Genomic DNA, 23,234 nt, shown 5'->3' on the forward strand with positions numbered 1-23,234 from the left:
TCTTCCTTATTTAGTACAGTCCTCGGCTTCTTTCTTTCCTTGAGTTAAAGTCCTAGCAAAATATCTTCAATGTGTCATAATCTGTTTCCTGAGTAAATTGCCTTGCTGCCTTCGCCCCTCACTCTGACTGCACAGCACAGGGTGGCGTTTCCAGGCCCCTGTTGGTGCTGTGGCTCCTGGCTGGGGATGGGCGGGGGGCCAGGGTTGCTTGCCCTCGGCCCTGTGGTCAGGACCAGGGCTTCCGGGGGGTCTTGTGAAGAGGACCCCCGATGAGCAGTCTCTCCCCTTCCGCCGTGTGTCTAAGCAGCTTCTGCCGCCTGCCCGGGATGTGCTCAGTGCAGACGGACCCTGGAGTTATGTGTTCTGGGTCCGTCTGGAAGTCCAGAGAGGCTTTGGAGGTCAGTCTCACTTGTCCCTTCGCCTCTAGGGGCATGGGAAACAATTCCATACTTTATAAATCTCTACTTTGAGTTTGAATAATGAAGATCTCATTCAAGGGCTCTTTCTAGTTCTTAAAACACTGCCTGCGGTGGGCGCCTCTCAGGCTCTGGTGCTTCCAGCGCCCACAGCCACGGGTGTGTCAGCCGTGCGGTGCGGGGGCTGCCGGGGCTGAGGTCTGGCTCGCTCCCACGCTGATGAGGAAACACACGGTGCGAGGGTTTCCCTGTGCCCCAGACCCCACCGGGAGGGTGGCTTCCCCCTCCGGCCACAACAAATGACCTTCGACTCGCTCATCAGACGAGGGGAAGGGACCCTGAGTGACACCAGTAAGCCCTGGTGGGCTTGTGGTTTCATTTACCGTCGGGAAGCCGTTGCCGTCTTGAGCGCCTGAGGAGCTGGGTGTGCGCTGAAGGCCCCCTTGTCGTCAGCTTGCCCTGTGGCAGCCCCTGCTCGAAGATCAGTTACTTACAACCCACTGAAGACTCCCCAGAGTGTTCCTTTGGGTCTGTGACACCCCTTCTTTGTACTCCTGATACTTCACGTATTTTTTTCTCTGAAATGACCTTTTCCCCCCGATAATGAATGAATATGATGTATCTGTTTTATTCCTCATCTTAGTATCTTCCAGTGCCTCCCCTTTGCCTGTAAGCTCGTTAACACAGGCATCCGAACTTCATCTCTGGCCACTCTCTACCTTCACGGTTTCCAGCCACAAAAAATTACACACAGGTCACTCCAAACCGTGTCTGTCTTCCTTTAGACTTGTGAGCCCGCCCCACAACCTGAAAAACCCTTATCTAGGACCTTTGCCTGACAGACTCCTGTTGGTCCTTCAGGAGCCAGCTTCATGAATGTCACCTCCCCCAGGAAGCCTTCCCTGGTCTCCCCAGGCTGAGGCCAGTGACCCTCTCTGTGCTCCCGAGGAACCCAGAACTCAGACTTGGCTGTGGGTTCCTTGAAGGTGGGGCCAAAGCGTCAGCATGTTTGGACCTGGTTCCCAATGTGGTGCACAGGGCGGTCCACCAAGTGAATGAGTGGCATCTATTAATTTGTCACTTCGAGTATTGATAACAACAAGCATGTCACATTCCCGTTTGTTTTCTCAAAGTGCAAGCATTGGACACCATGTGAAACAGCACGGAGTGGTCAGAAAAACCGATTCTTACCTGCTTAAAAAATCAGATGTGTTCTGCATTTGCTTCTAGATCTCGGAAGCCCGGAAGGCATTGCCCTTGACCATCTTGGCCGCAACCTCTTCTGGACAGATTCTCGCCTGGATCGAATAGAAGTTGCAAAGCTGGACGGCACCCAGCGCCGGGTGCTGTTTGAGACGGACTTGGTGAACCCCAGAGGCATCGTGACGGACTCTGTGAGGGGGTGCGTAGTGTCAGTCTGCGTGCATCTGCTGTCTCTGCTCCCACCCCCGGGTGTGTCGCTGTGAGGCTGACTCCAGCGCCTCTCTACTGACACGAACGGCTGCAGTGAGCAGCTGACAGCTACCCTCAGTGACTGTCGGGGACTTGATACATGTTCCCCTTTCACATCTTTTCCCTAGAGATGTTGTAAGTTGGGAATTTCCACGTGAGTTGAATGTGGATCGGCAGCCGAGTTGTACGGACCTCAGCAGGGCATTGGGTATAAATGTACCCTCAGGGCCCTCCCCGGGGGCTGCCCAGTGCCAAGGCCGTGGATACCCCTTCCGATGGTTTCATCAGTGCCTCGGGCTTCCTCTCCCTCTCCCTGCTGCAGCCTCTGAGTCTGACACACCGGGCCCAGGCTCCTCAACACTCTGAGGCCACTTCCCTCGTTCTGGGGCCGCCACTGCCTCTGCCAAGGACGGGTGTGCTGCGCCTCCCTGGGTGGTGACAGCATGTGGGGTGCCCACACGTTAATGCCACTTGTGGTGCTCAGTTCTGTTTTTCTCCTTTAACAATTTTACGGGGTGTTTAAGGGAAGGGGAGTCAGCACCCACAGAGCAACCAGTTCCAGTGAAGAACCAGAAGGCAGCGTGTCTCCACCCCTCCACGTGCTTTTTACCTGGCCTGCGTCCTCGTGTCTGCTCAGGCTCCATCCGAGCCTCCTCCTCAGCGTTTTTCAGTACGCTTTCTCGTGTGTCTTCATTATTTCTCTTCCTCCTTCCCTGCCTTGTCCTCCCCCAGGAACCTTTATTGGACAGACTGGAACAGAGACAGCCCCAAAATTGAAACTTCCTACATGGACGGCACCAACCGAAGGGTCCTCGTGCATGACGACCTGGGCCTGCCCAACGGGCTGGCCTTCGATGCCTACTCATCCCAGCTCTGCTGGGTGGACGCAGGTGACCCCGGGGTTGGGGCGGGGCTTTTTTAAACCAAACAATTACTGTTACCCACACCGAGCCAGCCCAGGCCGTACCTCAAGAGGATGTTACGGGAAAGGGCATAACTTTTTCTTTCCTGCACAAAAATAGCTGCATATCCTCGCTCTGAAATTCAGTGTTTCTCTGGGCTTGAAGTTCTCTGGGGCGGGGTCTCCCCCATCAAAGTCGGGGGTCAGCAAACTACAGCCCACAGGCCAGGCCAACCTGCCACCTGCTCATATACCACCTGGTGTAACCTGGGAGCTGGAAACGGTTTTCACATCTTTAAATGCTGTATTTTAATTGGCTGTATTTTAATTTTAATTTGAGTGGTGTTTTCAGAAACTGGAGATAGCTGATAAGATCAGAGACCTTTGTCAAACATTTTTAAAAGCCCCTAGGGGAAGGGAGAAAGGAACATTTGTGTGAAGCCTCCTGTTTTCTTCCCCAGGTCTCCCTGCCGAACTTTGCAGGGTGCATTTGAAAGTTTACCTTGACTTTCTCCTGTCTTCCTCCTGAAGAATGGGTGGCCGACACCGTGGCCTGCAAAGTCTTAAACATTACGCTCTGTGTCCCTTTGTAGAAGTTTGCAGGCCCCTGAGCTAGGTACTCAGGTTTTGTTTGCGGACTAAAATGACCCAGGGCAGTGGTCCCTCTCACACCTGAGTGGGCAGCGGAATCGCCGGGAGCTCTGGTTGAAGTGCCCCACACCCAGAGCTGCTGATCCAGTAGGTCTGGGGCAGAATTTGCCTTTCTGAGGAGTTCCCAGGAGATCAACCCAGGGACCACACTTTGAGAACCATTGCCTTGGGGATTTGCTAAGAGCATCATCCTGTGACCAGATCTTAGTTAAATAAGTATAAAATGTCCTAAGGGTTTCTCAAATAGGCAGTTTTAACCACTTGGTGGGATATTTTGTAATGATGCAGATACTCTGGACATCAGCCTTATCCCTACTCACTGTTTCTAATGCACAATAGATAATTACTGTTCCCATGATCGGTACAGTAATGGGAACCCTGATTGCTGATGTCAGTGCTCTCGGTTTGTCCAAAGACGTGTTCGATCTGCAGGTTTGGGGGTGGTGAGTAGTGTAGCACCCAGACCTAATGGGCACTGACCATCTGTCCTTGGAAAAGCTGACTAAGACATTAGTGTATGACTTGGGGCATGTTACCTTTGACCTCTCCGGTATTTCCTCACCTGAAATATAGGGATAGTAGAAGTACCTGCCTACACAGTGTCATTGTGTATAATGCCTACACAGTGTCATTGATTTTGCCTCGTGGCCCACAGAACCTAAAACAATTACTATCTGGTTCTTTGGAAAAAGTTCACCAACCCCAGAGCCTGATCTCATCGTAATACCTATTAATTTGTGACCTATGTTCCTGTAGCTCGCACTTGTCCCCAAGGGCCAGGGCAGGACTTGGAGCCAAGAGAGATGAAGTAGTGCCATTCTGACATGTACCACCCCCCCCGGCAGATTTGGGGTATACCTCGGGCGAGGGCTGTGGGCAGGGTGCTCAGTCAGGGCGGGACATCAGTCATCCATCCCTGTCTGTTGAGAACCTGCTCTGCTCCAGACGGTCAGGTACTGCAGGGGCACAGGGACCATGTCTTGCACTTAGAGCGCCTGGGGGTACAGTGTGCAGGCTAAAGGGAGCACAGCCTTGTCACCACACCGGCACGGGCGCCAGGCCCTGCGCAGCTGCTGACCTGCGAAGTGGTTTGGTTCTCAGGCCCTCATTCCGGAGGGTTCTGGAGGGGCTTCGGGGATCGGGTGCAAGCAGGTCAGGGGTGCGAGCGAGAGCTCGCTGGTGGCGGCGTTCCTGCTGAGCCCCGTGCTCCGGAAACAGGCCTCTGCTCCACTCACAGCTCCCAGCTCAGCCAGGCTCGGGGCCCCACAGAGGTGGGGGTTGGCCCACGGGGGCAAGAGAGGGTGAGTGCACAGCTTCCCAGCTCTGAGGAGCGCACCCCCTGTGCTCTCCAGGACCCGCCATTGGAGCGCCCGGTCTCTCGCCCTCGCTCTCGCTGCACTTGGCCTGTGGCACAAAGGGGCCATTTCTTGTGCGAACAATAAACAGCCTGTTCCCCCTCACACAGGCACCAGCCGGGCCGAGTGCCTGCAGCCGGGGCAGCCCAGCCGACGCAGGGTCCTTGAAGGGCTCCAGTATCCTTTCGCAGTCACGAGCTTCGGGAAGAATCTGTATTACACAGACTGGAAGACGTACGTCAGTGGCCGGCCCTGCCGCCCTCCACCTCTGGGGCGCCGAGCCCTACCCATCGGCCTCTTGGCTTGGCCTCCAAGATGCCCCCTCCACTTCAGCCCTCTGGTCCTCGGAGACCAGCGAGGCGGGGCTCCTGGGTTGGGGCAGGGGGCACCACTTATAATGCAGACGCAGCAGGGTGGGTGGCAGTTTCCCTCTGTGAACTTGAGCTTGCTGAGTGCTGGGCACGTCTGCTCTTTCCCCAGGCACTGGCCCGGGGTCCCTTGGCTGGTGGGCTCCATGCCCACTCCATGCCTTTACTTCTTCATTGTTCTTAAACTGCAGGACACCACAGCCCCATCTTGACCACCCCTGCCTGCTAAAAGGAGGGTTCAGCCCAGCCAGCGAGCCAGTCTGTGTAGATAGCCGATTTCCCAGCTTGGAATTTAGTGCCGGGGTGGGGAGGAAAGCCAGCTAATCTACGACCTGCTTTAGGAGACAAAAATGCAGGCTTGACCCAGCCCAGAGGAGGGAGAGAGGGATGGGTAGGAAGCAAGGCCAGTGTATCTGTTTACAGCCTCTGATTTGTCCCCTGAACTACGAGAGAGGCTGGTCTGTAGAGAACGCTGGAGCCATGAGACGTGTTCCACCTTCTGCCCTTTGGTTCTTGCAGGAATTCTGTGATCGCTGTAGATCTCGCTGTTTCCAAAGAGACGGACGCCTTCCACCCCCACAAGCAGGCCCGGCTGTACGGCATCACCACCGCCCTGCCTCAGTGTCCCCAAGGTAACTCGGCTGTGCTCCTCCGATTGTCCAGGGCCAAGAGCCCCGAGGCTCAGAGCCCACACTCTGGCTGCTGCCGGCGCAGCCTCTGGGAGCCTCAATCACATGTCCCTTCTGTCAAGGGCCTTCTTATTTCTTGGCGGGGGGGGGGGGGGGGGGGGGGGGGCGCCAGGTAAAGAGAAAACAGGAGGGAATGAAGTGGGCAGGGGTGAGGAAGGGTACCGAATCTTGGGCTGGGTCTAGACGTGTGTGGTCTTCAGGTTCCAAACAGGAATATCAGTGTTAGGGTCTCTGCTGCTTGGGAAGTCCATTTATTTGGTCTAAAAGCAACAATAATTAATAATCAAAATAATTACAAACATGAACACTTTGCTATGAGCCGGGAACTTTACATAGATTAACTCACTCAGCATTCCCAGTGCTCTGTATTCCTTCCTTCATCTAATCCTCATAGCAAGCCGATGAGGGAGGTACTGTCGTGCTCACTTCCTACGTAAGGAAACTGGAGCCACTTGCCTAAAGACACACAGCTGACAGTGGCAGAGCTGGGGGCGTCTAGGCAGCTTGGGTCTGGAGCCTGGGGTGTCTCTTCAAGACCGCTCCCCCAACACACTGTCCTCCCTGGCTTTCCGCCTCCCCCAATCAAGGGCAAAGCCAGCCGGGCAAGCTAGATGGAGGGTACTTTGTGCTTTGAAATTCCGACTCCATATTGCAGTCAGAGGAAGGCCGCTCTCTCTGAGACCCACACAGCCCCCAGAGCAGCAGGCAGGGCTCTTGCCTATCTGGCAAGTCCCAGAGGATGAGGGCACAGCCAGGAGATGCTCTTAGCTGAGTGCCTGGTACAGCCTTCCCTGGTCCCCTGGAGCCCCACAAACCTGGCTTCCTGAAAGCCAAAAAGGGGGTTAACCTGGAAGCCATGCTCTTGGAGGGCTGTCGAGCTGCTTGCCACCTTTTCCAGGTCACAACTACTGCGCAGTGAACAATGGGGGCTGTACCCACCTCTGCTTGGCCACCCCGGGAGGCAGGACCTGCCGTTGCCCTGACAACACCCTGGGAGTTGACTGCATCGAGCGCAAATGAGGATGAGAATGCCTTGTTCCCTCACTGAGTACTGCGCAGCGACACCTACGTCAAAGGGTCCAGATGGAAAACTGTCTGACCTGGTGGCTCGGTGGCCACCAGCCTGAGCCTTAACAACGTGCCCCTCACTGTTCCCCAAAACATCAGCCCTGAGCTTCTGGAATGGGAAAGTCTCTGTACCTACACAAAGACAGAACACCCCCACCCCAACCCCTCAGACAAGCATATGCAAATATGACCCAAATGTGGGTCATAGGCCCCGCCCCAGAGCTCTGGAACTGTTCCCCAACCGAGCACCCCAGGGGTGCGCAGAACTCCCCAGGCCTGAGCTGCCCCGCCCCGTGGCCTTATGAGCTGAGCATCATGTCGCACCCACCGTTTCATCAGTCCCTTGGCACAGCAGCCAGGGCCACAGCCCGTGGGCGCCGGAATGGCGAGAAGGCCCTCCCGGGAATGATTGGAGTTCGTCTTCTCAGAGGCAGATAGAACCCCAAGAATCACAAGGTTCGGGGAGCCTGTGGGCCGTTTACGTAGCCCAACCCGTAAGTTAGTTTCACTTTCTTTTCATATTTATCATTCATTCCATATCAAGCCCTCAATATCAAATGTTTGCCATGATTTTGTATAATTTTTATAACTATTCATTTTTTTAATGGTAAATTCTTAAACTGTGGAAACCATTGAAGGTGCTTACTAACGATCCCCCAGGTTATACCAGTGTGGATAATTCCCTGAGTTTACAGCTGTATAAATATTAGTGCTGAAAATAAAAATAAAATGGTTAATAAATCTTCCTCTGTCCCGTTTGAATGAAGGAATTTAGCGTTGGGAGGCTGAATCACAGAGAAAAGAACCATCTAGTAATCTGCAAGCCCGTGGGACCCTAGTGTCGGGGGCTGGTCGGTTTCCCAGGCGAGTCAACACAAGTCTGAGGGGCTTGAAAGTGACTAAACGTGAACTCAATCACAGACCCCAAACCACCCTTTTGGACATTTTCATTTTTTAGAAAAATTCCCGTCTCCTGGTTCAGTTCTGAAGATGAGCTGTTTCCCCCTCCCCGCTCCAGAAGGACCACGCACTTGCCCGGCACTGGTTGTGGCGTGAGGCCGCGGGTCAGTTCTGAGCTGCCACCCGAGCTGGGCACACTGAGGGTGCAGGGCCTTGGATTCGGGGGCTGGGGGCTCAGAGCCGCCACCCGGAAGGGAATGGGTGCCCCCTGTGAAATGGCTCCCTCGGTGGGAGCAGCACAGCCTGCTGGCAAGGGGACACCTTTAGAGGTAGGCTGACACCTCCAGTGTTTGATTTGGGTCATAAGTTCTAGTCAGAGGCAACGGCAGGGAGGGAGAGCGGGAGGCCCCAGGAGCCCACCCCTCTGTTGAAGCCACAGTTGCAGTGGTGGGAACTGTCTGAATACATGACACTGGAACTTCAGGTCTCACAGCACCCAGGTGAGAGCTTGAGGACGCAAGTAAATTTTGGTCAAGTTCAGCTTTCCCTTGGCTGTGGCCACCAGCCCCCTCCCCCAGCCCCAAGTTCCTAGTGGCTCCTCGGAGCTGGAGCCGAGGAGGCAACGAGGACTTTGTTACAGATCAGGGTTGTGGGTTCTGACTGCTGGTTGCTGCTTTCGGGCACCGGGGGAGGGGCAGCACAGAGGGGGAAATCTTCCTGACCTTGGATTTGGCAATGATCGCTTGCATGTGACACCAAAAGTACAAGCTACAAAAGAAAAATAGACAAATTGGCCTTTATCAAAACTTAAAAAGTTTGTGCATCAAAGGACACTATCAAGAAAGTGAAAGAAACCCGTGGGCGGGGAGAACGTATTTGCAAACCCTGTACTCGAAAGCGGTTAATGCCCGAGTGTGTAAAGAACTACAGCTGAAGGAGAATGAAAACACCCAATTCAAAAACAGACAAAGCGTTTGAATCGACATTTGTTCGGAGAAGATACACCAATGGCCGATAAGCGCATGACAACATGCTAGCACCATTAATCTTCAGGGAAATGCAAATCAAAACCACCATTAGATGTAAAAGACAAACAAAACACGTGTTGAGCAGGCTGGGGAGAGCTGGGACCCTCGCTCACAACTGGAACCACGTTGCCAGTGAACGTGAAATCCAACAGCCATTGTGAGCAACAGCGTCATGGTCCCTCAGAAAGTTGCATATAAAGCTACCACATGACCCAGCATTTCTGCTCCCAGCTATTCCCAAAGGAATTGAAAGCAGGGGCTATAGCAGAGTCTTGCCCTCCCTGGAGGTGTCCCCTCCCCACCACCCCAGAGTCCCAGGAGCTGCAGCCTCCCCTGGTCTCTCTGGGCCTTGGGGAGGTCTTGGTCCCTGGGACTGTCCCCTTGGACCACTCTGTTCCCAGGAGATTCCCCACACCCAGCCGTAGCTTAAGCCTCAAATTGTCCTAAAGTGAATACACCGGTTTTTGCTGAAACTCTAGCGGTCACATGAGTCCGTAAGTCTGTGACCTCTCCTTCTGAGTATGTTTGAAGATGCCTGTAGCTTAGTTTTTAAAAAACCATTAGAAACCTATGTTATAATCACACATCGCATATGCTCGTGTGCAACTGGGATGCATGTTAGTCACAGGTAACTTGCGGGCATGAATCACACAGACGCACAGAAAGGGGCGACGCGGCCCTGCTGGTTTCGCTGGCCCGCTGTGGTTTTCAGCTGGGGAGCCTTCCATGGCAGACTGCTCAACCTGCTCACTTGGGGGATTCTGTCACTGGGGGTTCAGGCTCAGTTGTATCCGGGAGTGTGAGTGCCCCATCCCTGCTCAGAGTTCTTCCTCAGCCCCAGATCTGACCACCCTCCCCGCCTCCCCTGCAGCCCAGCTGCATGGGGTCAGGCTGGCCTTCCACAGCAGGTGGTCCTCCAAGGGTGGGCCTGCTCGTGGCTGTCTCACCAGGGTCTCCTGGTCCTCCTCATCCTGGCCACTTGGACCACAGGGCCCCACAGCAGCTCCTTCAGCCCCCTGTCACCCCTCTGTGATGTACAAGGGGCAGCATCTTCCCCCGAGGGGCACAGGCAGTCGGTGGGATGCCCTCTCCCCTTGCTGCCCTTTCTCGGGGGCTGCCCTGTAGAGGTCCATGGGGACATGTGAGGGGTCTCCGCCCACTGGCAGGCTCCACTCCACCTGCAAGAGCTCACTAACCCAGTGTGGTTCTACCTCCTCTGCTCTGGCTTCTCTGGGGTCCATGAGGGGGGTGGTCTCCTCTGTGTGCTCATGGCCTGGCAAGGCTGTGCTGTCTCACACCTGTGTTCAAGGTCATTCTAACCATAGCCCTCCCGGGAGCAAATGGAGCGCCTGGGCTGTGGTCCTAAAGGCAGAGGCCACAGGGGACAGGTTGAGAGAAAGGACACCCATTAGGTGATGCCTCAAATGGTCAGTTTAATACACACACACAGAGTCCGGTAAAGAAGTAACGTGGACATAACTGCCCAAACCACCTCTCAGAGGGAGGTGTTGGGTCTTAACAGACAGGCGTGCTCTGCACACCCGCGGGCCCTGGCGCCCGAGAACTCCTTCCCTGGCGCCCAGGCCACTTTCACAGATAGCGACTACCTTTTCTCCCCCGAGGAGCACGGGTTTGAGGTCCGATTGCTCACCGCCCCCAAAAGGCCTCCACTGTTCCCTCTCACAGACTTAGTTTAAAAAAACCACCTCTGAAGCTTTGGCCAGGAAGCTCAGTTGGTTAGAGCCAAGGTCGCAGGTTCGATCCCCATTCAGGACACATGCAAGAATCAACCAGAGAGTGCATAAGTGGAACAACAAATTAATGTTCCCCTCTCTCTCTAAAATCAAAAAATTTAAAGTAAATAAAGTTAAATAAAATAATATAAAAACCCACCTCCACCAAAATGTAAACGTTAGCACCTGGAATCCTGACATGAAATGAAGTCTCATCGTTTCCGACTAGAGAGCAGGGGTCTGTGGGCGGCCTGGGCGGGCCCAGTGCTGTACCTAAGGCGAATGTGTAGCAGGAGGCAGGAGCTGCCCCTGAAGTGCCGGGGAGCAGGAAGCGACATTAGCAGCTGCACAGCCGATCTTCACCAGCCGTGAGAGAGCAGGTAAGGGATGTCCGCTCAGGGACTGGCTCTCCCAGTGCCAGGCATGGTGCTGGGGAGGGGCTGCCTCTGGTATGTCCAGCCCATGGGAGGAAGGGTGTCTCACATCTGTGCCAGGCCGTCCTCCAGCAGCTGCTGGTGCTGCGAGTCTGTGATCCTTTCTGCATCCTGAGGCCTCCAGGGTCCTTGGTCCCCCAGGCCCACGGCTGCCCTCTTCCTCCTCCGGGGCTTCGTCAGAGAGGGCAGAGCACGGGGAGAAGTCACTCTCAGATCCCCTGCCTTCTCCCACAGCATGAGGGTGACAGACGCCCCTCCCCAGAGCATCTCTGCCTGCAGCCCCGTCTGTACCCAGTGCTGTAGTCTACACCACCTGACAGGCTCCCGGATCCGTTCCTTTGCCTCCGGTCTGGGTTACTCAGTCTGGGGTGGGCAGTCAAAGACTTGCAAGGACAAAGACACATCACCTTACGGCAGCATTTTGTGTCTGAATGGGAATGCAACACCAGGGAGAGACAGGACTTCCTGCACGTCTTTGAACCACCGGTGGTCCGTGTGAAATCACTGCTGCATCTGAGTTCCGCTGGACACGTGTGTGTGACACATGTGTGTGACAGTCTTATGTTTTATAAGATTTTATTTATTTATTTTTAGGAGAAGGGAGAGAGGAAGAGAGGGAGAGAAACATTGATGTGTGGCTGCCTCTCATGCGCCTCCTACTGGGGACATGGCCCGCAACCCAGGCATGTGCCCTGACTGGGAATTGAACCAGCAACCCTTTGGTTTGCAGGCCGGTACTAAGTCCACTGCACTTCACGCCAGGGCACAATCTTATGTTTTAAATGCCAGCATGGAACGCTTGCAGTTCCATGTCTTTGTAACGAGGCAACCACAAGACAATAAAAATGTAAGGGGCAGCATGGCTGTGCAAACTTCTTGCAGTGGGTACTCAAGCATCACGTTTGAAGATGTAAAGGAGGGGCGGCAGCCTGTACGGACTGTCCCTGCCCAGCTGTGGCTCTGAAGTCACCTGGCCGCCCCCCTTCTGTGTGAGTCAAGAATGCGGGGCACTGCCTAAAGCTGCCATCCCAAGGATCAGAGTCCCTTACATGGAGACAACCTCTACGAGGGGCCTTTGTTAAAACAACACACAATTAAGCCCTGGCCGGGTAGTTCAGTTGGTTGGAGCGACATCCCGTACACCAAAAGCCCCCAAAAGTTGCAGATTCGATCCCTGGTTGGGGCACGTACAGGAGGCAACATCTCTCTCTCTACCCCCCTCCCCCTACCCCCTTTTCTCTCTCTCTAACATTAATAAAAACATGTCTTCTGGTGAGGATTCACACACACACAGTTAAGAGATAGAAGGGACAAAAAGGCTTGAAAGACAGGCTCCAGGACTGGCTTCCTGGTTACTTGAGCACAGGTGGGGAGAGATGAGCACAGGCCACAGGACAGCCTGGGCTCTCCAGTAGGTGTGACACAGCTTTTACTCTGGGAGGGTCTTCCCAGCTGCAGTTCCAGCAGAGACCACTAGAGGGCAGGAGAGACCGCTCAATGCCTACTGGGTGGTGGTGGGGGTGGGGTGGGGATGGGGGATGAGGGTGGGGTAGGGTGGGGGTGAGGGTGGGGGTGGGGCCGGGGGTTGAGACTTCCGGAAGCCCAGCTACAGTAACTTCCCCAAAAGCTGCAGTGCTAAGAACTTTCTTAATACGGGTCAGTTGCCTAACCTGTTACAAAGGAGATCCACGTGCCAGTTTCCCCAATGTCTTAAAGCCTCTGCATTTCAATGCAGATTTCCCCTAAACAGCCCTGCACTTTGCTTCCAATATCATCTGTTACTCGGCACACTTTTAGGACATCAGTGACACCTGGGCCACAGCACCCCTCAGCCTGTGTTCCTTTCGTCAGGGACTTGAAGCGTGGAACGGTCCTCACAGCCTCAGAAGGAGCCGCCCCCGCAGGCACCCTGATCTTGGACTCCTAGCCCCCAGACCTGTGAGACCGTACAGTTCTGTTTAAATCTGTGGCAACAGCCTCAGGAAACCCATCCACATGTAACAAGTTTACTAATACACACATGGCAGGCTCCGCCCCAGTTCTTCCCGTGGAGAGTTCCTGGGATCCCAGAGCACGTGGGTTTCAGAAAGAAACCAACCTTAGCTGCAGGTGTGTGGGGCCCAGCCCAGGAGCTCCTGGCTTTATCAGAAATCAGAACCAGCCCTGAGTTAGGCAGCAGCAGCCCGGCATTCAACCAGGGTTCTGAGGTTGGGCACAGGTTTCCCCACAAGTGATGCCAATGTGTAGCGAAGTGAGAACCATCGGAAAAATGAAAATACCTGATGTGGTTTTGATAGGGACTGGGTTGCATCTGTAGATCAGTGTGGGGAGAATCACCCTCTTAGTAACATTGAGGCTTCCTGTCCATCAACATGAACCAGTTTGTAGCCAGGGAGCCCCCTCAAAGGATTTGTAATGGGGTCCAGAACTCAGGGTGTCCAGGAAATATTAAAAATATGGATGTCCTCACCCCCACAAGTCTGACCTGGGGGTGGGACTCATGGGGCAGGGCCATTGAGAGCTGTTTTGCATAGCAACAGTTTTGCAAATGACCTCTGGACCAGTCATTTTAACATATCTATAATTCATGGATATGTTAAATCGCTGTGGCCATGCTTTGAGCCAGGGGGATGGGAGTGACTTCCACCCAGGATGTAACTGGGAGGCAACTCCCCCTGGTTACAGCGCCTGCGTGAGAGCCCGGAGATGATTGGCCCCACACCACAGGACCACGCCTGCCCAGACTTACGATAGCAGCCTAGAAAAGCTAGAAAAATACGGGAATGCCGACAGGTGTAGCCCATGTGGGAGGAGTCGGAAAATGGGCCTGCAAAGGAAGATTGGCACTGGGATTTAAACCCAGACGTGGCAGCCATGACAAGAAGAACCACTCAGTTTAGGAAGCCAGAAAGCAAGACTTAGCGGCCATGCATAGCTCTCTCTCTTAGCAGTTTGGATGAAAGCGGGAGAGACGCTGCAGGAAGAAAGGGGTGAAAGGACTCTCGCTGGTAAGCCATGAGGAGGTGCCACATGGGTTTGGATTAAGAACTGGAGGTCCCAATGACACAGCTGATGGTGCCAGGAACCGAGGGAGGCCTGCCAGCTGAGCACAGACTACTGGGAAGAACTGGGGACTACCTGAGCCACGATTTCTGGGGTTTTTTTCCTGAGATATGGTGCCCCAGACCATGCAAAGGGGGGAAGGAAGGACTGTGTGTGTCTGTGGGTGTTTTAAGGGACTTTGGGATTTTAATGAAGACATTAAGTCATTACTCTTATGTCTGTGTAACTTTTGAATAAGTAATTCCTTTCCTTTTCACCAATCTCTGACATGGAGAGCTATAATTCCCTGGCAGCGGGCAAGGCGAACCTAGTACAGGGGGACCCCAGAAGAAGGAGGGGTCCATTCGGTAACATTGTGCGACCCCTTCTCTGGTGGCCAATCAAGGAAAACCATGGGAGACCACATGCGCAGTAGCTTTAAAGTAATACAACTACTTGTACTTGCACAGTAAAAGCCGCCAACACTAGCCAGGAAGGATCTGCCCTGAAAGACTACAGTCCCTCCAGCCCCTGAGGGCAATCTCTGCTTGGAGGTGGCCTGCTCCCATGCTCTCTGCTATCAACTCAGTGTTTGATTCAATTCTTTGTCCCCATCACCAAGCACCTGGTTACCTGTGCCCACCTGTGACAATTTCTCCAATCATTTACATCACAATAGTGCTGGACTTTGCATCCCCGTGACTGTTCTGTGACCACCCGTCTGTACTTCCTACCCCTTCACCTTTTCACCCAGCCTCCCAACCCCTCCACTCTGGCAGCCGGCTGTTCTCTGTATCTGTGAGTCTGTTTCTCTTTTGCTTGTCCTTTGTTTTGTTGTTTAGATTCCTCATTTGAGTGAAATCACTCGGTATTTACCTTTCTCTGTCTGACTTATTTCACTTAACATAATACACGCTAGGTCGTTCCATGTTGTCACAAATGGTAAGATTTCTTTTGTTAGGGCTGAGTGATGTTCCATCATGTGTACGCACCACAGCTTTTTGCCAAGGGGTCGTGGAAATATCAGGGGGATCACTGTATAAAGTATATGATCGCCTAACCACTGTGCTGTACTCCTGAAATGAATACAAAATAATATTGAATGTAAACTGTAATTGAAAATTTTTTTTAATTAAAAAGTCTAAAAACAGGAAGGAAGGACAAAAAAAAAGAGATACATTTCTTGAGCAACTACTATGATCTGGCTCATTGCCTGAGTCACGTATAACCTGCATTTCACTGACGTGGAGTCTGAGCCGAGCCGGGTAAGGAGGCCGAGGAAGCGAACCGCTGGCTGGAGCACACTGCCGTTCCAGCCTGCCTGTCTCCTGCGGCTCCCACTCCACTCTGGTGCCCCTCCTTACCATGAAGGCACTGGCAGCCCCCAGACACTTCGAACTTCAGGCATGTCACTCGCCCTCAAAAAGATGTAGAGCTAAGTGAATAAGCGGCAGAAACTGTCCTACAGCCTATTCTCAGAACACCCAGGACACCCGTGCCTCTGCTCTCAGGGAGGCTGGGAGGGAAGCGTGGTTTCTTCCCGTGCTTCTCTCTGCAAACAGCAACGTGGGGGGGTTAGCGAGAAGGTCTGGGACCTTTCATCGAGGACCCCCACCCCCGTCATTAGGACACATCCCCTTTCCCATTAAAAGAATGTCAGGTTGAGAGAGAGTGGGGAAAGATTGTCCCCATATTGCTGATGGCACAGCCTCGCAAGTGGGAAGTTCCTTGGTTCCCTCTCACTGCTGTGACCGTGGGGTCGTTCTGCCCCTTGAGGGTCACTGAACATGCCACACCTTGCAGGGTGGGGACAGGGGAGGAAGACGCACAGGCTGAAGGGGCAGACCTACACCTGCTGTGCCCTGGGCCCTCAGTGGGGCTGGCAGTGAGTGGGGCGGGGCTGCTGCCCTCAGGGTCACACTGTGGGCCGCTCACCCCAGCCCCTGAGCTACTCCACCCATGGACCTGCCACAGTTCCTGCTTGGGGACCAAGGCACCCAACGAAAGTGACAAAGAGGAAGCTGTGGCTCTGAGAGTGAGAGTGGGGCAGGGAGAGGGCCACCTCCCCTTTGTCCTTTGGGGATGGGATGCTCCTGGGCAAAGGCCCAGCAGGAGAGCGGCTGCCCCTGGTGCTGCCCCAGGGGCCCCTGGAGACCATGGAATAGGAGAGACCTTCACTCTGACTCTCCTTCTTCCTTCTGCCCCCACCCCCCACCCAACAGCTGGCCACCCCCATCCCCCCTCACCCACCGTCCCTCTGCTGCGTACTTGTCACACTGCGCCGACATGACCTATTTCTTTGTCCACTTCCCAGACTGGCCTGTGAGTTTCTTGAAGTCAAGAACTCTGTCTCATTCCTCTTTGCTTTCCTAATGCCTAGAATCATACGGGGTGTCAGTATACCTTAAATGTCGATGGAGGCACAGATGGAGCGAACACCATGGAAGCTAACACACTCCCGCATAACATAAGTGTTCCTCTAGCCGAAACTCTCTCCTACGGCCTGGATGTGCCCCACAATCAGCCTGCTGCCCCGTGAGCCTGGGCCAGGAGACACGTCCCACCGCACACAGCACCGTCGGAAGACCCTGCTGTCTGTCCCCACCGGCCCCCTGGGTGTCTGAAAACAGAGCGGGCTTACCAAAATGAGAAGACAAGCCACAGATGGGGAGAAAATATTTGCAAAACACATCTGATAATGGACTGGTATCCAAAATGCACAAAGAACTTAAAAACTCAACACTAAGGAAACCGCCCAATTTTAAACATGGGGGAAAAAAAATCTAAACAGACACCTCACCAAAGAAAACACACAGACGGCAGATAACATATGAAAAAGATGGTCAACATCATATATAATTGGAGAATTACAAATTAAAACAATGATGAGCCACCACTACACATGCATGAGAATGGCCAAAATCCTGACCCCTGACACCACCAAGTGCTGACGAGGATGTGGAGCAGCAGGAACACTCGCTCACCCGTGGCTGGTGCAGATGAAAAATGGCGCAGCCACTGCGGAAGGCAGTTTCTTTCAAATACTCTTACCGTACAATACAGTGATCACACTCCTTGGTATTTCAGCTTACCCACAGGACTTGGAAACATGTTCACGCAAAAGAAATTGGAAGCAGCCAAGATGTCCTACAGTAGGTGAATGGATGAATGATGGTCCATCTAGACAGACAAGAGAATATTGCTCAGCACTAAAAAGAAACAAGCTATCAAGCCCTGAAAAGACGTGGAGGGGAAAAATGTGTATTACCAAGAGAAAGAGGCCAATCTGAACCGGTTGCCTGCTGTGTGATCCCAACTCTATGACCGAGAAGGAAAAACCAGGGAGACAGTGAAAAACATGAGCGGTTTTGGGTTTGGGGGGAGAGAGGGATGGATAAGCGGAGCACCGAGGGTTTTCAGGGCAGGGAAGCTATCGTGCATGATGATGTAAAGGCGTTTCTGAACGCTGGACAACCCACAGGATGTACAGCACCTACACTGCGCCCGGACGTGAACCATGGACTTAGGAACAAAGCAGAGCATCACCTCATCCGCTGTCGCTAACACTGACACAGAATAACAGGGGAAACCGCCTTTTAGCGCTGCGCACACATGCCTGTCCCGAGTGTCTGAAACAAAATTTAACACAAAACCCAAGGTTTCGTTGTGGGACAGGAGGTTAAGGTGCTGGGTTCATCATTGAGGACGTGGGACCGTGCCGTCCAAGGGCCCCTGGGCCAGGCAGAGGCCCACATGGGGTGCGGCATGTCCTGGAGCGGCCGGAACGATGCACCACAACGGGGGGCTGTTGAAGCAGAAATGGGTTCCCCCAGTTCTAGAGCCCAGAAGTCCCAGATCCAGATGTTGGCAGGGCCGGCTCCTCCCGAGGCTGCAAGAGGGAGCTACCTGCTCCAGGCCTCCCTCCCGGGCCTGGAGACCTTCAGGGTGGCACGCGTGTTCTCTGGCACAGGCATGCGTGTCTGTGCCCGCAGTTTGGCCCCAACGACCTCATTGTTACGTGACCTCTTTTATGAAGACCCTGCCTCCAAGTATGTCCCCATTCTAAGTCCTGGGGTCAGGACTGCACAACTCAGCCTGTGGCAGCGGGACCCCCAACAGCCCCCAGCAGAGGCTGGTGACCGAACAGAGCGGGGGATCCGTTGCCTGTCACCACAGAGAAGCAACGTCTGAGGCAGCAGGTCTTCACCGAGGATAAGGTTCACCCAGCAGGCGACCAGAGGAGACCGGAGACAAGGATCGGGTCTGTCTCCCCGAATAAAGACTTGCAGTGAGTTTGGAGGGGTAGAAGGAGAAACTGCACATACTGCGTATTCTAACTCGGGAGTCTTGGGTGGACAGTCTTGGAACCAAGCCATCTAGGGAGAAATGGGGAAGGTGAGAGGAAGCAGAAAGGAATTCCAGGTGGGCTGGGTCGTTGGCTGAGATCTGGGTGCTGGCAGCCTTGCTTCTGGGTCCTGACGCCGAGGGCAGGTCTGTGCACAAAGGCCCTGCTACAGGTTAGGGTTCTGGCCACCGCGGGGCCAGCCGGACTCATTCATTGGCTCTCTGGGCCTGGGTGAGCCCCTGGGACCCGTCTGACCCAGCCTGGTGTGGGGTCTCCAGGGCGCTGTGGAGGAGGCCTGCTGTGACCTCCCAGAAGACAGTAAAAACCAGGGGAAACTACTAGGTTCTGGCCTCAGGTCTTTACGGTGAAGAAAATGCGAAGAGCAGAGACTCTCCCGTGGCCACAGGGCAGGCTGCCAGGGCTGGTGCTGGAGGACGTTCCCTCAGTCAGCAGAGCTCTGGACGACAGCCCATGTCTTGGCCTCACAGCCCTCCTCCCTCCCAGCCCTGCTGTGGCTCCAACCTGCTTCCTGCCCCAGTGTGGCTGGGGCAGGGGAATGGAGCAGGAGGAGGGTCAGGTGTGACAAAACAGGACTGTGCCGTGCAGTAGAACCCTGGTGGGTGGATGGCCAGGGGACATCGTAGGAGAGGCCACTTTGCTCTTTTAGGGCTGGGTGCAGGTCTCTGAGGAGACCCCGTCTCTCAGGGCTGTGTGGGGTGCTGGCTGCTCCAGGTCATCCTGGACCCTGAGGCAACAGCCCTCCCAGTCCTGCAGCTGCTGATCAGGGACCCAGGGGTAGTGGGTGACCACTGCCTGGCGAGCCACGGGCCACCGTGGACAAAGCATCACTAAATAGAAAACCAGCCACAGGTGCAGCGGAGGCCACCGAGGGCTGGCATCCTCCTGGATCACACCTTCCGCACCCAACCCAGCTCAACAGACTAAATGCAACAGAGGACCTAGCAGAAAGCCCGGCGGCCTTGGGAGTTGAGGGCCTGGTGTGGGTGACAAGCGCAGAGCCTCACTCCTGCCCGTTCGGCCAAGCGGCATTTTGCTTGGCAGACATCCTGGTCCCGAATACACAGACGGGTCACCACCTGCCCGGAGGAAAGCTGACTTACGCTTTTCTTGGGCAATTAATTGTATCTAATGAAATTACCTATTTTATACCTCACCTCTTTCCGAAAAGAAAGGGGGACAGCTGCCCGTACCCTAAGGGAAATTGGTGTTTTATATGGTAAGGAGAGCGGTGTTCCGGAAGGCTTTGTTGAAAAGGCTTAGTAGCCATTTTCATATCCAGTCCCTTGACCCTGGCCTGAAAGGGAAAGCAGAGAATGAAACGAACCAGCCGTCTGCAAAGCTGACTGTGCCAGAGACCAAGTGGAGGGGCTGGAGGCGGGGCTGGGGGCGGCGGGGGCGGGAAGCTGCTTGGGGCATCTCAGCGCAGGGTCCGACCTGGGAGGGGCCATTCGGATCATCAAACCGCCCCTTCAAGGGCCAGGAACTGGTCCCCGAGTTTAGAGCCGATGTTTTAGTAAAGTTTTTAGCTGGATTTTACGACCATCCCAGCTAGAGTTCAGTCCTTTAATATTTGATTTCCTGCCAATTCGGAGGAATTTGTCCCCTGTTTTGCAAAGCAAGAAGCTGTTGCTTGCACATTTAGTTTTTATAAATTGACTTTCACATCTGGAGTTTAAGCAAAGATGAAACTGACCTCCCCCTCCCCCGGGGCAGTTTATCATCCGCTCATTATTAACAATTCCTTTGAAAAGTATAAAAGAAACCATCTCAGGGAATTGGGAATGTTAGTGTGAGTTCAGTGATGAGAGTGATTAGACTTACTTTGCATGTTATTTTATTCATTTTCTACACAAATATTCACTCAGTGCTTATATATTACTGTCAAAACTTCACAGCTATTTAAAATTTTTCTTCATTGAGATATGATTGACATATAACATTATATTAGTTTCAGGTACATCCAATAATGATCCGATATTTTTATATATTTTGAAATGATCGCTGCAAGAGTCTATTTGTCTAGTTAACATCCATCGGCACACACAGTTACAAATTTGTTTCTCTTGTGGTAAGAACCTTTAAGACCTACTTCCTGAGCAACTTTCCAACATACAATACAGTATCCTTAACTGTATTCACCTTGCTGTACATTACATCCCCAGAGATTATTTCATAATGGGAAGTTTGTACCTTTTGACCCCCTTGTCCCTGCACAGCAACTAAATTCCCAATACAATGTCTTGTTTGCTTACAAGAAGAGAAGGAGGCACCCACATGCCTGGCCGTGGAGCAGGAGGCGCCAGCTCCTGCCTTTTCCTCTCTGTGGGTGCGCACAGCACTCAGGCCGGAGCGCCAGCTGTGTCGCACACTAAGCTGGGGGCGCAGCTCAGGAAGCTGGGTCAAACTGGGCACTGGCTTCTGCCAGCACCCAGAAAATCCACGGCAGGACTGAGTTCCCCCAGGGGAGTCTGTCCGGGACCCTGGGTGGGTTGTGTTTGTAACTGGAATTTAAGGAAGGGAAGAAGAGTTAGAAGACAGGTTCCAGCTGCTCCCTGCTGTCACCCCAGCCTCCTCCTCCTCCTCTGTAAACGGGAGCCACAGCTGCTGGCAGGTGCGAGGCCTTTGGTGGGCCCTTGGCGGATGTCAGTGGTCAAGCTCACCCACAGAGGGGCTGGCGGGGCCATTTCTGTGCCCGCCTCGACAAGTTTGTCAGCCGCGCTCGGGACTGGGAGCTGCTCTCTGTAACCATTGCCTGGTCCTTGAGGGCAGAAGTGGCCCCGATGCAGAGCTACGGGCAGTCAGAACAGCGGCAGCAGCACAGGCCTGGGAGAGCCAGCCCGGCCTGCTGACTGCCGGGCCTGCCGACTGCCGGGCTGGGCCAGGGAGCTACTTCAGTCACCAAGGGACTGTGGAAGCGAACGAGGGGCCGAGCCCCGGTGAAGAGGAACAGCTGGGGGTAGGAGGACTCCACCTAACCTGGGCATGGAAGGCGTGGAGCCCCCAGCCTGCTCATGTGGCAATGCAATGTTGTGCAAGGCACACTGTGTGTGACATTATGGGGAACGTGCTCCCCAAAGGCTTGAAGGACTTCCCCAAGGACAGAAGCGGAACTAAACCTGGCCTCGTGTCGAGCGAAAGCCCAGCCCCCCAACCCTGGTGGTGTGCCTGCCGGCGCCGCCTGGGTGTGGCCCACAAGGCAGCCTGCAGCTGGGTCACCTCCAGGCTCAGGATGGTCGGGGCTGGGAACCATCTTTGGCCATGTCAGCAACCTTTCTGCACTCAACACAAATAAGCTTGTACCTTTTGTAAGCAGACCTCATCTGGAATTTGAAAAGCATCCCTTATCAGGTCTTAGGCCCAATTTCCAAGTTGCGATACTTTTCCTATAGCCTCGGCTGACAGGCCTCGGCAGTGAGGTCACCCTCATCCCCCTCCGTCCCTCTGGGCTTTGCTCTCGCCCGTGCCTGCCAGCCCTGCACAGCCGCCCTGCCCTGGCCTCACTGCAGGCCTGGAGCAGGAGCCCGTAGGGTGTGTGTGTGTGTGTGTGTGTGTGTGCGCGTGTGTGTGAGTGTGAAGCTTCCCCAAGACAGAAGCTGGTAAATGGGATAAGAATTCATCCATTCAATGGGCAAAGGTTGACCAGGCACTTCCTCGGTTTGAGGCCCAGGGACACAGCAGTGAGAAGACAGACGAGCCCCTGTCCTCCTAGTGGGTGAGGGGTGAGGGGTAGGGGCCCAGGCAGGCCACCCTCCCAAACTGGACAGAGGCGAGGTGCAGCCTGGGTGGTCCAGCTCCCCTCTCTCCCCGCCTGTAGAGGGCTCTCTACAAAGACACACACGCAGGCTTCACCTGTGGAAGCCCCGTTTCCCCCACAGGCACTTGTATCTGTGAGAGTCAGAGCCTCCATGTCTGCCGTCTGCAGGTTTCTCTCTCAGGGGGACATCTGAGGGGAGCGGGTGGGTTGTCCAGGCTGCCACAGCTCCTGAACGCGAGACTGGCCTGTCCTTTAGCAGCTCAGCGGACTCTGATACTCGCACCCACCTGTGGCCTGGCTGTGATGCCTCCCGGTTCACTACCTCGGAATGGAAGGAAGGCAGGGCTGGGGTGGGGGTGGGGAGAGCAAAGACCACCAGAAAGTGACCTTCGTTGAGGACTGGCAGCGGGACAGGTGCCTGTCACTGTGGAAGCCCAGGTCGGGTAGCAGGGACAGCACAGTGAGGGACCCGGGTTCAAAGCCCCCCCCCGCTCATCTGCAGCTGTGTGTCCCCTGCTGAGTTGCAGAATCTCACTGGGCCTCAGTTCACTCACCTGGAAAATCCTCCTAAAGACAGCTGCTCTAGACGGTCATTGTAGAGAGCATGTTTGCAAAAGGCCAGGCACAGGGGAGGCACTTTATAAATAACAGCCATCGTGCCCATCACACGGAGTGTCTACAGCGAGTCTGGGAGGAACTTCAGACACCGCCCACTTCAGGGTTCTCCAAGCCTGGTCTGCATCCCAACTATCCAAAGGGCACGTTCAGACCAGGCGTCTGGGCTCCACCCCTGAGGCTCTGATTCAGTGGGCCTGGCTGGGGCCTGAGCATGTGTTTCTGACAAGTTCCAGGTGACCCGGCTGCAGCTGGTCTGGCCACACCCTCCGAACCGGCTTGCACTGCTGCGGACATTAGAGAGGAAGGTCCCGAGGTCCAAATGGTCCCTCGGCCAGGCCAAGGTCGGGAGACAGGAGAACAAAGTGCCGGGTCCCCAGGCAAGAAGCCAGACTCCAGGCAAAGGCCAAGAAGACCCAGGGTCTCGAGAGGGGAATGCGCTTGACAGAGAGCAGAGACCCC

The 23,234-nt window shown here is 54.4% G+C and overlaps 1 protein-coding gene across 1 annotated transcript in view; it reads left to right on the plus strand.

Annotated features, from left to right (window-relative positions):
- Positions 1-7,643, plus strand: part of NID1 (nidogen 1) — a 68,626-nt gene extending 60,983 nt beyond the window's left edge. Inside the window, exons 16-20 of the mRNA XM_024561867.4 lie at positions 1,647-1,818; positions 2,601-2,758; positions 4,886-5,009; positions 5,663-5,775; positions 6,731-7,643. Of these exons, the coding sequence (XP_024417635.2) occupies positions 1,647-1,818; positions 2,601-2,758; positions 4,886-5,009; positions 5,663-5,775; positions 6,731-6,852 (689 nt within the window). The 3' untranslated portion in view covers positions 6,853-7,643. The remainder of the gene's footprint in view (positions 1-1,646; positions 1,819-2,600; positions 2,759-4,885; positions 5,010-5,662; positions 5,776-6,730) is intronic.
- The last annotated feature ends 15,591 nt before the right edge of the window (positions 7,644-23,234 follow it).

Source organism: Desmodus rotundus, chromosome 10 (assembly GCF_022682495.2).
Source record: "Desmodus rotundus isolate HL8 chromosome 10, HLdesRot8A.1, whole genome shotgun sequence".
NCBI classification, from domain to species: domain Eukaryota; kingdom Metazoa; phylum Chordata; class Mammalia; order Chiroptera; family Phyllostomidae; genus Desmodus; species Desmodus rotundus.